At 43.3% G+C, this 12,547-nt stretch overlaps 1 protein-coding gene across 2 annotated transcripts in view; it reads right to left on the bottom strand.

The window, feature by feature from the left end:
• Positions 1-12,547, bottom strand: part of POLD1 (DNA polymerase delta 1, catalytic subunit) — a 336,382-nt gene that overhangs the window by 106,628 nt on the left and 217,207 nt on the right. For both annotated transcript variants that reach the window (XM_069200918.1, XM_069200920.1), the window contains exons 22-23: positions 11,431-11,533; positions 7,757-7,889 (exon numbers count right to left, since the gene is read on the bottom strand). In XM_069200918.1, coding sequence (XP_069057019.1) covers positions 7,757-7,889; positions 11,431-11,533 — 236 coding nt within the window. The remainder of the gene's footprint in view (positions 1-7,756; positions 7,890-11,430; positions 11,534-12,547) is intronic.

The raw sequence follows: 12,547 nt of genomic DNA, 5'->3' as shown, positions 1-12,547 counted from the left end.
AACCCACCAACGGTGGCAATAAGGTTCCCCAGCTGTCCAGCGTCCGAGTCCAGTGTGGTCTCACCCATATTGGACTACCCCAAGTCACCTGCAGCCTCTGCATGTAGGCCCACTTTCTCGCTGCCTTGTGGTGAGATAACACGGACACCTCCAACAACCACTGCAGCCGTCGCACCTTACCCAATCTGAGGTGGGTCACTGGTGCCTATGACGTCCCCCGGTTCCTCTGAGCTCAAGTTCACCCTGGGTCCCTCCTGCTGGACTCCCCAGTGACACGTGCAGCCTCAACATGCAGGACACCCTGACCGTGAGTGCTCCAGGATGGCGCACACTGAAGCCTAAGGACATCCCTGCATCTGTCGGCCCTGGAGAAAATGACCAAAGGTGCACCTACATCCCCAAGCACCCCAGGTCTACAACTTACCTGACTGTTGTCCCCGACTGGATTCCTAGCCATAGCCCGCTGCCTGGTTGTCCTGAGGATCACTCCCATTGAAAACCATTGGGCACCCACTGCTTTACTGCACCTGGACACCCCAGTGCTGCCCGGAATGACCTGTTGGTGTGGTTATGATCAGTGCCCAATACTTACCGTAACTATCTGAGATTGGCCTAGTAAGTCGTTAACCATGTGTTTGCTGAACATTGTTGTCCTTCATAGGTTAACAGTAACAAACTCTGAAATTGCACTAAGTGTCGATTTTTTTAACTAAAAAGTATTTATGTTTTAAGTAGTACTTACTTTGTAGGGAACTTCTTGGGTTTGAAGTATATGTAAACAAAAGTATTATTTTTCTAAATTGGTCTCTGATTTAGGTTTTGAGTGTGTATCTCATTTATTACCTCTGTGAGTACAACAAATGCTTAACACTACCCACTGATAAGCCGAACTGCCCACCCATACTACCACATAATAGAGTGCCCTATATACTTTTGCCTCTGCAAACCAATTGGGGGTCCACTGGACTCTCTGCACAATGTACTTCTTTTTAGTGCACCATACAGAGAGCCAGCTTCCTATGTCCTCTCTATAGGATATATATATATATATATATATATATATATATATATATACATATATAAAATGCAATATATATAATAATGTATAAGAAGAATGTCCTGGGGTCCCTGTGCATGGGCAGGACACAAATGGATCTCTATGAAAATTAAGAAGCTTAATATCTTTTGGAATTGCTTGCCATTTGTCTGACCCTAAAGGCCCAGCAGATACATGTCCTTCACCACAGACAGCTCTGAGTGTGGAAGGGAATGCGGTTTTCCACTTGACCAACTGTGTTTGAGCAGCCACCACTACAAATCTTGAGCAGTGTTCTCTAAGACCTGGATGGCATCCTTTAGATTGCCTTGATGCTCTGCTCCATTGAAGCTTCAAATTCAATTGCAGATCACACATGTGGCAGGTGGCGTAGCTGAAAAGAAGGATGTACAAGGCTAAGAGTCCAAGAAGCCTCAGACACCCTCACTGTGATACACGGAGAGCATGAAACGTAGGGGGTCACAGCCTGAATGGCTGGGCTCGTTGCAGAAGATGGAAAGCCCTGAATGCCACTGTGTCCAAAACAGCCCAAATGAATGGAAACGTCTAGAGTTGTCAGGGGATACCTCAGCTCGTTGACAGTGAACTTCAAACAATATATACAAATCCACCATCATTCAGACTGACTGTGGCAAGCCTGTCTTCAACAGCCACGAGGAATGGGAATACTGGTATTCCTGACCTCTGAAGACAGGCAGTGAACATGTCATAACGTTTTGTGAAAACTCGGGGGCACTGGTGAAGCCAAAGGGGAGCACTGCAAGGTGTAAATGCTACTGGCCTACCTTGAACCTTCAATCACATCTGTGGGATTGCAGGAGGGGTATTTGAAAATATACGTCTTGCAGGTGCAATACGACCATCCCAATTATACAGAGCAGATAGGATCTGGACCAGTGAGAGCATTCTGAATTTATCTTTGTGCAGGAAGGCACTGAGAGACCGATGGTCCAGAAGAGCCCTGAGGCTCCGGTCTTTCTTCGGAACAAGGCCATAGCAAGAGTTACAACCCCGTCCTCTCTCCAGTCTGGCATCTTCTTGATGCACAGCAGCATGTTCTTGGACAGCAACACCCACACCTCCTACTGCAGAATGGACATGCTTGTCTGAAATTCGCTCTGGTGTGGCGGAAATAGTGGGTGGAACAGACAGGGCATAGCCATTTTTAACAATCTGACACGTCTGTAGGGTGTGATGGATTGTCAACCTGGGAGCAAATGTTGAATCCTGTGCCAACACTGGTATGCCATGCGGCCCTAAGAGCTAACTAAAGTGGTTTGATGACCATTACAGCAGGAAAGAAGAATTGGAGGACTGATGTTCTTGCTGTCTTGCATGTTGCTTGCTAGACCTGCGTTCACAAATTCGAAAGCACTGGGATGTCTGCTGCAACACTGGTTGGGGACGTTGTTTCTGTCTATACACCAGCCGTATGAAATAGCCTCTAAACTTTCAGAATTTATGAAGTAACTGTTTGGCAGGAATCAACAGCCCCAAGGACTGAACTGTGGCTCTGCTGTCTTTAAAGCATTCCAACGCAGAGTCCAACTTCTCACTAAAAGCATATCAATGAGGGAGAATTGTTTATCACCAAACAGTCCTTTGGATTACACTCATGTGTCAATGAAGGGCAACACTGGCATTAACTGCCCTCCCCAGGCAATACATAGTAACCAGACCTCTACAAATAACATATCTGACCACGTCCTGTCAATAATTGTCTAAGCCAAAGAGGCCCTAAGGTCCTACATGACTACCAGCAAGACCTTGCTGGCCATCTCTCAAAGGACAAGTGAAGAAAACAAACTGTTGCCAAAAGCATCAATCCTCTTGGATTTCCTATCTGGAACAGTGGTCAAGAACAAGTTTGTATTCACCTTAATGGTCAAGGCCTGTACAAATGGACTCTTTGGAGTGGGAGTGGCAAGTCAAGCTCTGTCTCAGGCGAAGTGTCAAGTCCACTGGCATTCTGCTAAAAACACACCAATCTCCATCATGATTGTCGACCTTTTGTGTTGCCCCCGCCATAGGATCAGAGTTAGAACCGAAAAGATAATGGAGTCTTCTGCTGGTAGGTGACCATGCCAGAGGTGTTGGGTTAGAGTTGGGTGTATGACTGGTTACGCTTTTGTAATTTCATTGCGCTGCACTGACCACAGGGCAGTTTGAGGTTTAAAACTGACATCATATGGCAGTCCATATTTCAGTGCCGGTTGTGTCCGTACCAATGTCTGGGTTGCAGGGACTGGAGTAGCTCTCATGTCTGGTGTAGAAATCTGTACTGGAGTTGATATGAGCCTGGTAACTAGCTCAGAGGGGAGTGAAGGCACCAGGAATAAACCCTCAGTGGTGACCTGACTGTAAGCCTGACTGAAGGTGTGCCAGAGGGCTAGAAATGCACCGAAATATGCAGTACGGACAACATAAAAGTCATAATTTGCTGTGGGGTTGACAACGGTCCAGTAAAATTCAGGGGGAGTCAGGATTAGCTGAGGAATCGGCTCAGTGACTTCAATCAGCTCAGTGACTTCCATCACTCAATGGAGTGACAGTAGCATCTTACAATCCTGCTGCTTTCAAGTTGGAGATAGACTGGCAAGATTGGATGAAGTTCTGCTCCGCTTTATTATGCTTGTGCTTGGATGTACTGGAGGAATTTTAGCACAAAGTTGTGCAGTCACAGGAGTGGCCTCATAATCATGTGTGAGCCTTTGAATGTAACCTACGCAAACGGCTGCCAATATACTGCTTCGCCTCCCAGTCTCGGATCTCCTTTAGAAGCATAAAAATGCACTTATCGCACAACTCAGAGTGGTCTCCAGTGTCTAGATACACCTCTTGTGGGTCCATGACCAACAACTGCTTCTTGCAGCCATAGCATAGCTTTAAACCTTTGGTTTTGGGTGGGTCATCGTTCCCTAGCACACTTTTGAAACATTTAAAAAGTCGTCAGAAAACTGACAAAAATCAACAGAAGCAGAGCTCGGGATCCACGTCAGAAGGCGTGGAAAGAAAGGAACTGACATCGTCGCGCAGGGGCGGTGCATATATGCATTTCCGCTCAGTCACTCTGGGATAATGTGGAGTCAGCATAGATCCACATGATGCCACTAAGCGTTGTGCTGGAGCTCTGATTTGAAAACGTTTTCCGGATCCAGTCTGGCATCTGGGGAGTATTCCAAGGTGAGGAATGTGCGGTTAGAAGTAACCATCAGAAGGAAAAGGAACATAAATAAATTGATCTCTCACTCAAAGTAGATCTTTTCAATGAAATCATGTGAAAAGAAATTTATGTGAAGGGCCCGAGAAGAAATTAAGAACCTCTTGTGCCAATGGGCAGATGGTAACATCATTAAAATACCTAATAGTCTATAGAATACAAATCTGTTCCAAATAAATTGTTAAAACAAATATATATATTCTGGGCACCAGTCTTGGAGAAAATCTTCAGAAACTGCTTTACCAGTATCTTCAACATTAACTGGTAAAAATCACGTTTGACCCCCGTTTCAAAGGGGCAAAGTACAGGAGGATGATTAACCCCCAAAGATGCGGACTATAAACGGTCTCTAGAATTCTTGTGGGTCAATGCAATTGCTGTTTGGAAGGAAGCGTTTCATCAGACCTGGCTTGGGTACCATTACCCTGGTTATTATTTGCAAATCTATGATCACCAAATACTTACAACAAAAACCTGGTAGCAGAACATTGCATTTTTCGATCACAAATCATATTTTAATCTAATTCCAAGATAAAGGCAATGCCCAACTTGACAGAAAGCATCCATGAATAAACATTAACACATCACTGGAGAGCTCAGTGATAATATAAGGACTTAAGTATGTAATGATCAAATTAGAGCTCTCATCAAAACTTGAGCTAAAGGAAAGGACAAAACAAGTTGGCTCTTTGACTTTGTCAAGTGCCTTCTCTGTTTTGACAATGTTAAATCAAATGTAATTGGGAGGGGTTAGCTAAATTACAAACAAGTAAAAGAAACTGCATGACATGGAAGGAGCTGGAAAGTATCTTTAAATTCTGCTTCAGGGCATCACGTTTAGAGTGCCTCAAAATGGCAATAGAACATCAGAACAAAAACAATGAGAGCAGAACCTGTAGTGGGCTGTCACCAATTTACAGAGAAACATGTGTCACAATCAGCAACCCAAATAGAGGGAATCTTGAAAAACAATTCAGGAGTATCCCACGCCAGGCGGGAACTAACTATGCAAGCTATTAAACAAACAAAAAGATTCTGATTAGAGAATGCTACGGAAATTTTGATGGAAGTTCTTATCATTTCCATCTAGAGGGAGACGGTGGATATACATTGAGTAAATGGCTGACAGGATTAAAGGCCAGGAGCCTTACATTGAATAGCCTACATATTTCAATACAAATCTAAGATGAATTCACAACATTTGGTTTTGGTTTTGCCCTGGCCACAACAAAAATTCTAGCTCAAAGAACTCACAGACGGGATCAACCATTAAACCGATAACCACAAATGTGGGTTTAAATGGAATTAATCTCTACAGCTTGAGATTATTTTATTATTGGTATTTACGTAAAGCAAATGAAAAAAACACATACACTCAAAATAATGCGACAGTGAGGAAGCAGGTATTACGGAGCTATGATGTTCTACTTCCTAGACGACGAGAAGTCAACTGTATTACAATGTCTTGTTTCATTCAAAAAAAGTGTGCAAAATCATTACAATTCAAAGGAAAGGGAAACATAACGGCATAAATGACAGAGACAAGGGCTAGAAAACGTAGAGGAAAAAAGGTGTAAACAAATTATAGCCAGAAACAAAGGAACAAATATTGTTGAGCCAGACTAAGTAATAGTCATTCTCAAAAATGCAAGGCTGTACTTTGGACAACGGTGCGTGCCATCCATCTGACCCACCCTCCCTGCAATACATCAATGTTTTATTCATTTATTGGGAGAGCATGTGGAAGTGTTTACAACCCAAAGGAGTATGGGGAGAACAAGATGAGGTATTGGAGACAAACTACTACGAGAGCATAAAATGAAAATATCAAAGTCTCAGATAGCAGCCACCAGCTGGGTAACCAAGGCCCTGTATACCCCACACCTAACATCTATCACACTCACTTACCACCAAAACACTAACAAATGAACAAGTTACTTACCTTCAGTAAAGCCTTATCTGGTAGATAAAATATATAGCCGCAAATTCCTTACCTCGGAATTCCTAGGTTTCAGACTGGATCTGAAATATTTTTCGTGAGCAGTACCCCTGCGCGCTGTCAGGTGTGGGAATAGCAGTCCAATAAGCATACAGTGTTCACCAACCAGAATACAAGGCTGGTGGAAGAAAACATTTTCTTTCCCAAGCTATCCAACCTCTAGAATTCCCTGGCCGGGGCTGCGGTAGGCAACTCCCCATGGGAGGTAAAGGCTTGGACTACCAAGCTTGCAGGGGTGGGGTGTTGGGTGAGGAAGGCTGAGCACCCAGGAGTGGGCCGATGGCGGTGGGAAATTGTCCTATTCACAGGGGTCCCTGTGCTGGACTTGGACCAGGTTCCCAGTAGGACGTCAGTCAGTGCTTCATTAAAAGTGAGCAGGGGTTCGGAAGAAGAAGCTCCCAGTTGTAGCACGCCCGTCAAGATGTTCATCTTGACTGCCAGCGAAGGGAACTCAAGGTCCAGGACCTCAGCCGTCCTCTTTACCACCATACCGTATGTTGTTCCCTTTGTAGCCACAGTAGGAAGAACAAGCATGCTAGTATCTAGAGAGACATCCAGTCTGCTGGCATTCACCCAGTTCCGCAGCTAGCTCTTCTCCAGAGCAGCGCTAACTGGCACAGAAAGAAAAGAACAGACGCCAGCGTGCCTAGGTGGCGCCTATATAGGTGATGGTGACAAGACTTCCAGTGTGGACGACGGCACACGGAGCCACTCAACACCACCTGCCGGCACACTCAGGAATACTGTTCATGAGATATCTTCAGGATCCAGTCTGACACCTGGGAAATTCACAGGTTAGGAATCTGCGGCTCGAAGTCCCAATCAGATGCCAGTTTTTAAATCTGCACATAGGTCACTGTTTAATTTGTTGCCTTACTATCATTTTGTACATTTCTTAATCAGTAGGTAGACACTAGACCATATTTTAAACACTACATAGATCAAAGAGTATCAGATATTAGAAAAATCAATGTGTTGCAAGTAGTCTGGGCTCCCACTTCCTCTTTTCTGTTTGTATGTGGTTAAACCTTACTAGACAAAACATGTTGCTTTTTTTCCCTCTGTACCTCCATTGTGGTTGCTGGTGATCTAACTCGAACCCTGCTTATGTGTGTGAGACCCCAGAAATATCCCCTCTGACTATGTACCCCGCAGAGGTTTCTGTTGAAGTAAAAAAAGAAGTTGGTAGGGATCAACATCCAGTCTGTCTCAGCACAGTAGTGATGGAGATGGGTGCAAAAGGGGCAAGGTTTCAGGTAGCGGGGACTAGATGCGTGAGCTATTTATCTTGGGGAGGCCAGCTGCTATTGCCTAATAGATCGACTTTATAGTAACAGGGTTAAGCGGCAGCAAAATCATGCTTGTCTGGAATAAGTGTGACACAAGGCCTGCAGGTGTCAGGGAAAGAGACTGGAGTGGAGGGGTGAAATACAAGAGGTGTAAGAAGGTGATGCTGATAATTAGCAGTAAAACCGCTTACTCAACAGAACAGACTCTGCTTTGGCCTCTCCCAGGATGGGCTCAAAAATACGCAGTAAAGGCTTGGCCAGCTGTTGCTCCAGGTAGTACTGAGTGTCGATGGGGATGTTATTCTCCAACACGTAGATAGGATCCTGAAAAATACATAAGAAAAAACAAAGGAGTCAGTTTGTTTTGGGACAGCTCTTGAATGGCCTCAGACTGTGCAGCTACAATATCTACTGCAGGATGATTGCTTGTACACATTTTTACTGGAGCCCCAACATTAATAAGCTGTGTGCACAGAAAGGATAGTGGCGGTCAGCGAACTGAATCATTACTTGACACAGATTCATTAAAGGATGTTTAGCAGAAAAAAAAACAAGAGGACCTGGGTTAAGAACACAAAGAATGATAGCAATAGGAATCAGGGAAAACGTTTTCTTGGAGGGTTAAGATTTTGCTGCACGTTTATAGTGTCAAGAAACCAGTGGGTGCTCTGTGAAGTTTCTGGGATGCAAGCTACTTTCCTTGGCAGGAAGAGGTTAAATGATGCAAGAAAAATAGGACTGACAGAGGGTAAGATATAGAGACCAAAGAGCCTTAAGTCAGGCAGGGGAGATGTTTACAAAAGAATTTGAGGTAACAGAGAGGGAGGAAAGTGACAGAAAGGAAAATGGATGAAAAGAGGAGAACGAAAGAAGTAACGGTGTGAAAAGATAGAAATGAGAGAAAGGCAAGAGAGGGGAATGGAAAGACACTTGCAGTAGAGAGGAGGCAGTGTGATAGAACTGAAATGAGAGAATGGGAAGAGAGGGGGAGAAGGAAAAAGAGCAGGGTAATAGGAGGGAGGGCAGGACATGGAAAATTAATAGTTAGCAGACAGGGAAGCATGGTGTGTGAAAGAAAAAGATAGGATAAGAATAAGGATGGATAGGAGAAAAAACAGAAGGTAAAGAGAACCTGTTGAAGGGCAGCCAAAAAAACAGTAATGAGATACACTGGGAGGAAAGAGCTTGGAATATATATATATATATATATATATATATATACACACACACACACACATAATATAAAGAGGGTCACATGATGAAGAAAGTGCTTCAGGACAGACAGCAGTGAAGACGAAAGACATAGAAAGAGAGAGTGCTAGAAAGTGAGACAACAGCTCCATCTAGTAACAAGACGGAAATACTTTCCCTTCAAGGCAGGTTTATGAAAGGAGAAAAAGCAGAAGTGGGACTGACCTCAAAGTACCTCAAGCATCACACCTAACCACTGTCATCAATGTGAAATGCACTCCCCAGGCCCACCTGCAAGAGACTGTGCTGTGATCCTTTGCCTTAATCCCAACCTTAACCAAATCCACACCGGGTTCATGCATACACACACATAGCTAAGGGACCATGTTGTTTCCCCTGCAACCTTTACCAACACAAAAACAGCAACAAGAGGCAGCGCACAGATTGGATCTTCGGAAAGCCTATCTGGGATTTTGGAGCTACACTCAGCTGCAGGGCTTTATCTGTGCAAGCAAGCGAGGACATATAGCACAGCGTCAGCAGGACTGCAGTAGTTTTTCATAAATCTCATCTCAACCATAGACGGAGGTGAGGTCTTAGTATAATAGAGCACCTGCTTTCCATACTATTAGCCATGAGTTGTTTTTCTCCAATACTACTGCCTTTGGGGTTTCTCCATCGTTCTGGTTTTTCAAAGCTATCGACAACAAGATTCTCGACATCCTGATTTTTGATCTGGTGGACCACAGAATTACAATACTATTGACTGTTATGGTTAACCACTGAGTGTTCAACACTTTAAACTATTGGCTTTTCAATACTGTCAATTATGGTGGGATTAAATATACTAATCCAGGTGTTATCAATAATTTTTTCTGCAAACCACAGGGATTTACAATTTGAGGACCACAGAAGATCACAGTTTTGTTGAGCATGGGACTTCAGATTTTGTAGACTACAAGGGGTGAGATTCTCTCGACCATGCCATTTTCATATTGTTCACAAAGTTTTTGAAAGAGGTTGCAATGAACACTGTACTGCATGGCAGGACTCTGCTCCTTAAATCATTCGGTGAACTCATCTAGTTCTCCTCTAACCCCTTCCATATCAAGAGTGCATCATAGATGTGTATGTTGCCAAACAGGAATGTGTAGGTAGAAAGAGTATTGGAAACAGATTCGGTAAAAAGCTGTTAAAAAGGTCCTACAAAATCGTTTACCATAGCTGGGTAAAACATGCTCCCAAGACCACACCCTTCTTCCGTATAAAGAATAGGCTTGTACATGAAAGAATTCAATTCCAGGGCTATCTCAGCCAATTTAACAATGAAATTCAGGCCACTATCTTCAGTAAACCTGGTACCGTGACTGGTTAGTACGTTTTTAGGAAGCTATGTTTCTTGAGATGCTGAACTCTGCTTTCCTTACTACGAAACTTGACAGAGGGGTGTGTTGCACAATTAACTTTACAGAAGATGATCCTACAGAATTCATGGGAAAGATCACATGGCAGTACGTGCCCATCTGATGGGTACTACTATATTTGCATGTTTTTCTTCTTTTGAAAAATGACCATCTGATATCCCTTTATCTATTACAGCCAATTATACCAATATCTGACCACAGTACACTGAAGCAGAGGTCAGCTCATGTTATGCTAGTACAGCAAGGCTTTTTTGGCATCATATTTTTTTAAGAATAACATAATCCTGTTATCTAATGGGTCCTTTTCATTTTTATATCTATGTAGGATGTAGCCAGATCTTTTTTTGTCTTGATGAGACCCACGGACTGAAGCATTCAGGGACGAAAAATCAACAATTTTATTTCTATGACTAAATCTTCAATTGATTTAGATAAAGCATAGAAGACTAAATCTACAATTGTTTCTTCCTTAATTCCGCGTAAATATTAAGAGTGGTACTATATATGCACATTAACTTACTTTGTATTGAGCTTGATGGGGCCTGCACTACACTTGTGGTACTGAAAAAAAGAATGTAAATACACTGCAGTGATAGACTACCAACTTGGGGTAGACATGCATTTAAGTTCTTAGGTTCTTCAACAGACTCTAATTGACGCTTCCACTTAAATAAGGGATTTGCTGACACTGAGCTATAATTTGGTGTTTCTTGAAATGATATGGGATGGCTCTATCCCCTACTCCTAGATGTAAAGCAAACGTGCCAGACAAAATGATTTCATTATTGATATCTGTGTGTGGATAGCAGGAGTTGCCAAGACCTGCACTTCTCCACACTCTCAGGCTTCTATATCCCACAATGCACCCCACCAAATGTTTCATTCAGACTTCTCATTTCTTACAGTTCTCTCTTGCCCACCATAGCTCCTACATTCTCGAGCACACTGCTAGCACAAAGCAACAGCACATCTAATATATTCTTGCTGCTCCTTGCACCAGGAAAGCCTTGTATTGCACTTTCTGATACAGACACCCTGCGTTGGACACATTTTTACTATCTTTCAACTCAGCGTAAGTGCTCCAGAATACACTAGTGCCTATCAAACGCTAGATAGTTGGTTATAGGAATATGTTTTCTCAAATACAGCAAACACTGATCGCCATGTGCATAAATATAAACGTAGAAAAGAGGGTTCAAAAGAAAGGAAGGAAGAGCAGAAAAGAATGCAGCAGGCTTGTATCTTTTTACCTCTGACTTCATGTAAGCAGCAACGCCCTTGGCTGCCCCGATAATCACGTAAGGTACACGGTCCCCCAAATTTGGCGCACTTCCTTGATCTCGCTTTCGCATTCTGTAAAAAGAAATAAAATAAAGGCCTTTAAAACTCATCTCTGCAGGACACCTGGCCTACATTAATGGAAAATGGGTGCCAACAATTTGAGGAGTACTGAAGTGACAATAGTAAGTAATGGAAATGTTAATACTGTTTTCTCTGTTCTGTATCACTTCAATTATCTACATGTGCCCACTATATGGAGGGTACTAGAACCGAGCCAAGGCCGTATGGCAGTAGGGTACAAGTGTTTCCCTCCACCACAGCATAGTATAAATACCCTCATGCAATGCTTGCTGCATTGTACCCTATGCTGCCACAGTGAATAATGGTAACCCTGGCTTTCTATCCAGCCTCAAGCCACTCAATATTAGTAATACTGGGTTTACAACCAGATGTCACATGTCATGCGCCAAACACAATGTCCTACTGGTCTCATACACCAGTGACCCTCTGCTAGTGGCTACTCAGATCACGACCAAACATTATCTGTAGCTCTCAACGGGAAGCTATATTAAGCGCTTAGAATGTTGAAAGATAAATAATTCAGGCACAGGGTGATGAAGTGATCTGGTCATACAATTTGTCAAGTTGGGAAGTCAAGTTTGTCAATTCTACAACCGAGGACTTAGCCCACATGCCTTTCCAAAGAGAAGAGGATAGATCTTCCTCAGTCCGGGACTGTACGGTTCCCGGGCTAGAGATGGAGCGGGAGGTTATATCCTGGGTAGAGGTCCTCCATTCAAGAGTAGTTCTTCAGAAGATCATCAGACTGAACCCCGGCACTCAGAGATTGTGCCTAGGCTTTTCTCTCATCTAGAGGTGGACAGACAATTACTACTACTTTCAACAAAAAGAACCAGACATTGAACATGAATATTAAAGAGTATTCTCTTCATTCAATAAAATTAGCAGCACATGCTGGGAAGGAGGGCTTCATGGAACAAGAGATCTCCATCCCAGCATTCACTATGCACCTGCACTGCAACCCTCAACACTTAAGAGTTAGCGGTCTCAATGCAAGAAAAAGTG

This window comes from Pleurodeles waltl, chromosome 7 (genome assembly GCF_031143425.1).
Source record: "Pleurodeles waltl isolate 20211129_DDA chromosome 7, aPleWal1.hap1.20221129, whole genome shotgun sequence".
Lineage (NCBI taxonomy): Eukaryota > Metazoa > Chordata > Amphibia > Caudata > Salamandridae > Pleurodeles > Pleurodeles waltl.
This window is presented reverse-complemented; position numbering and strand designations above follow the sequence as displayed.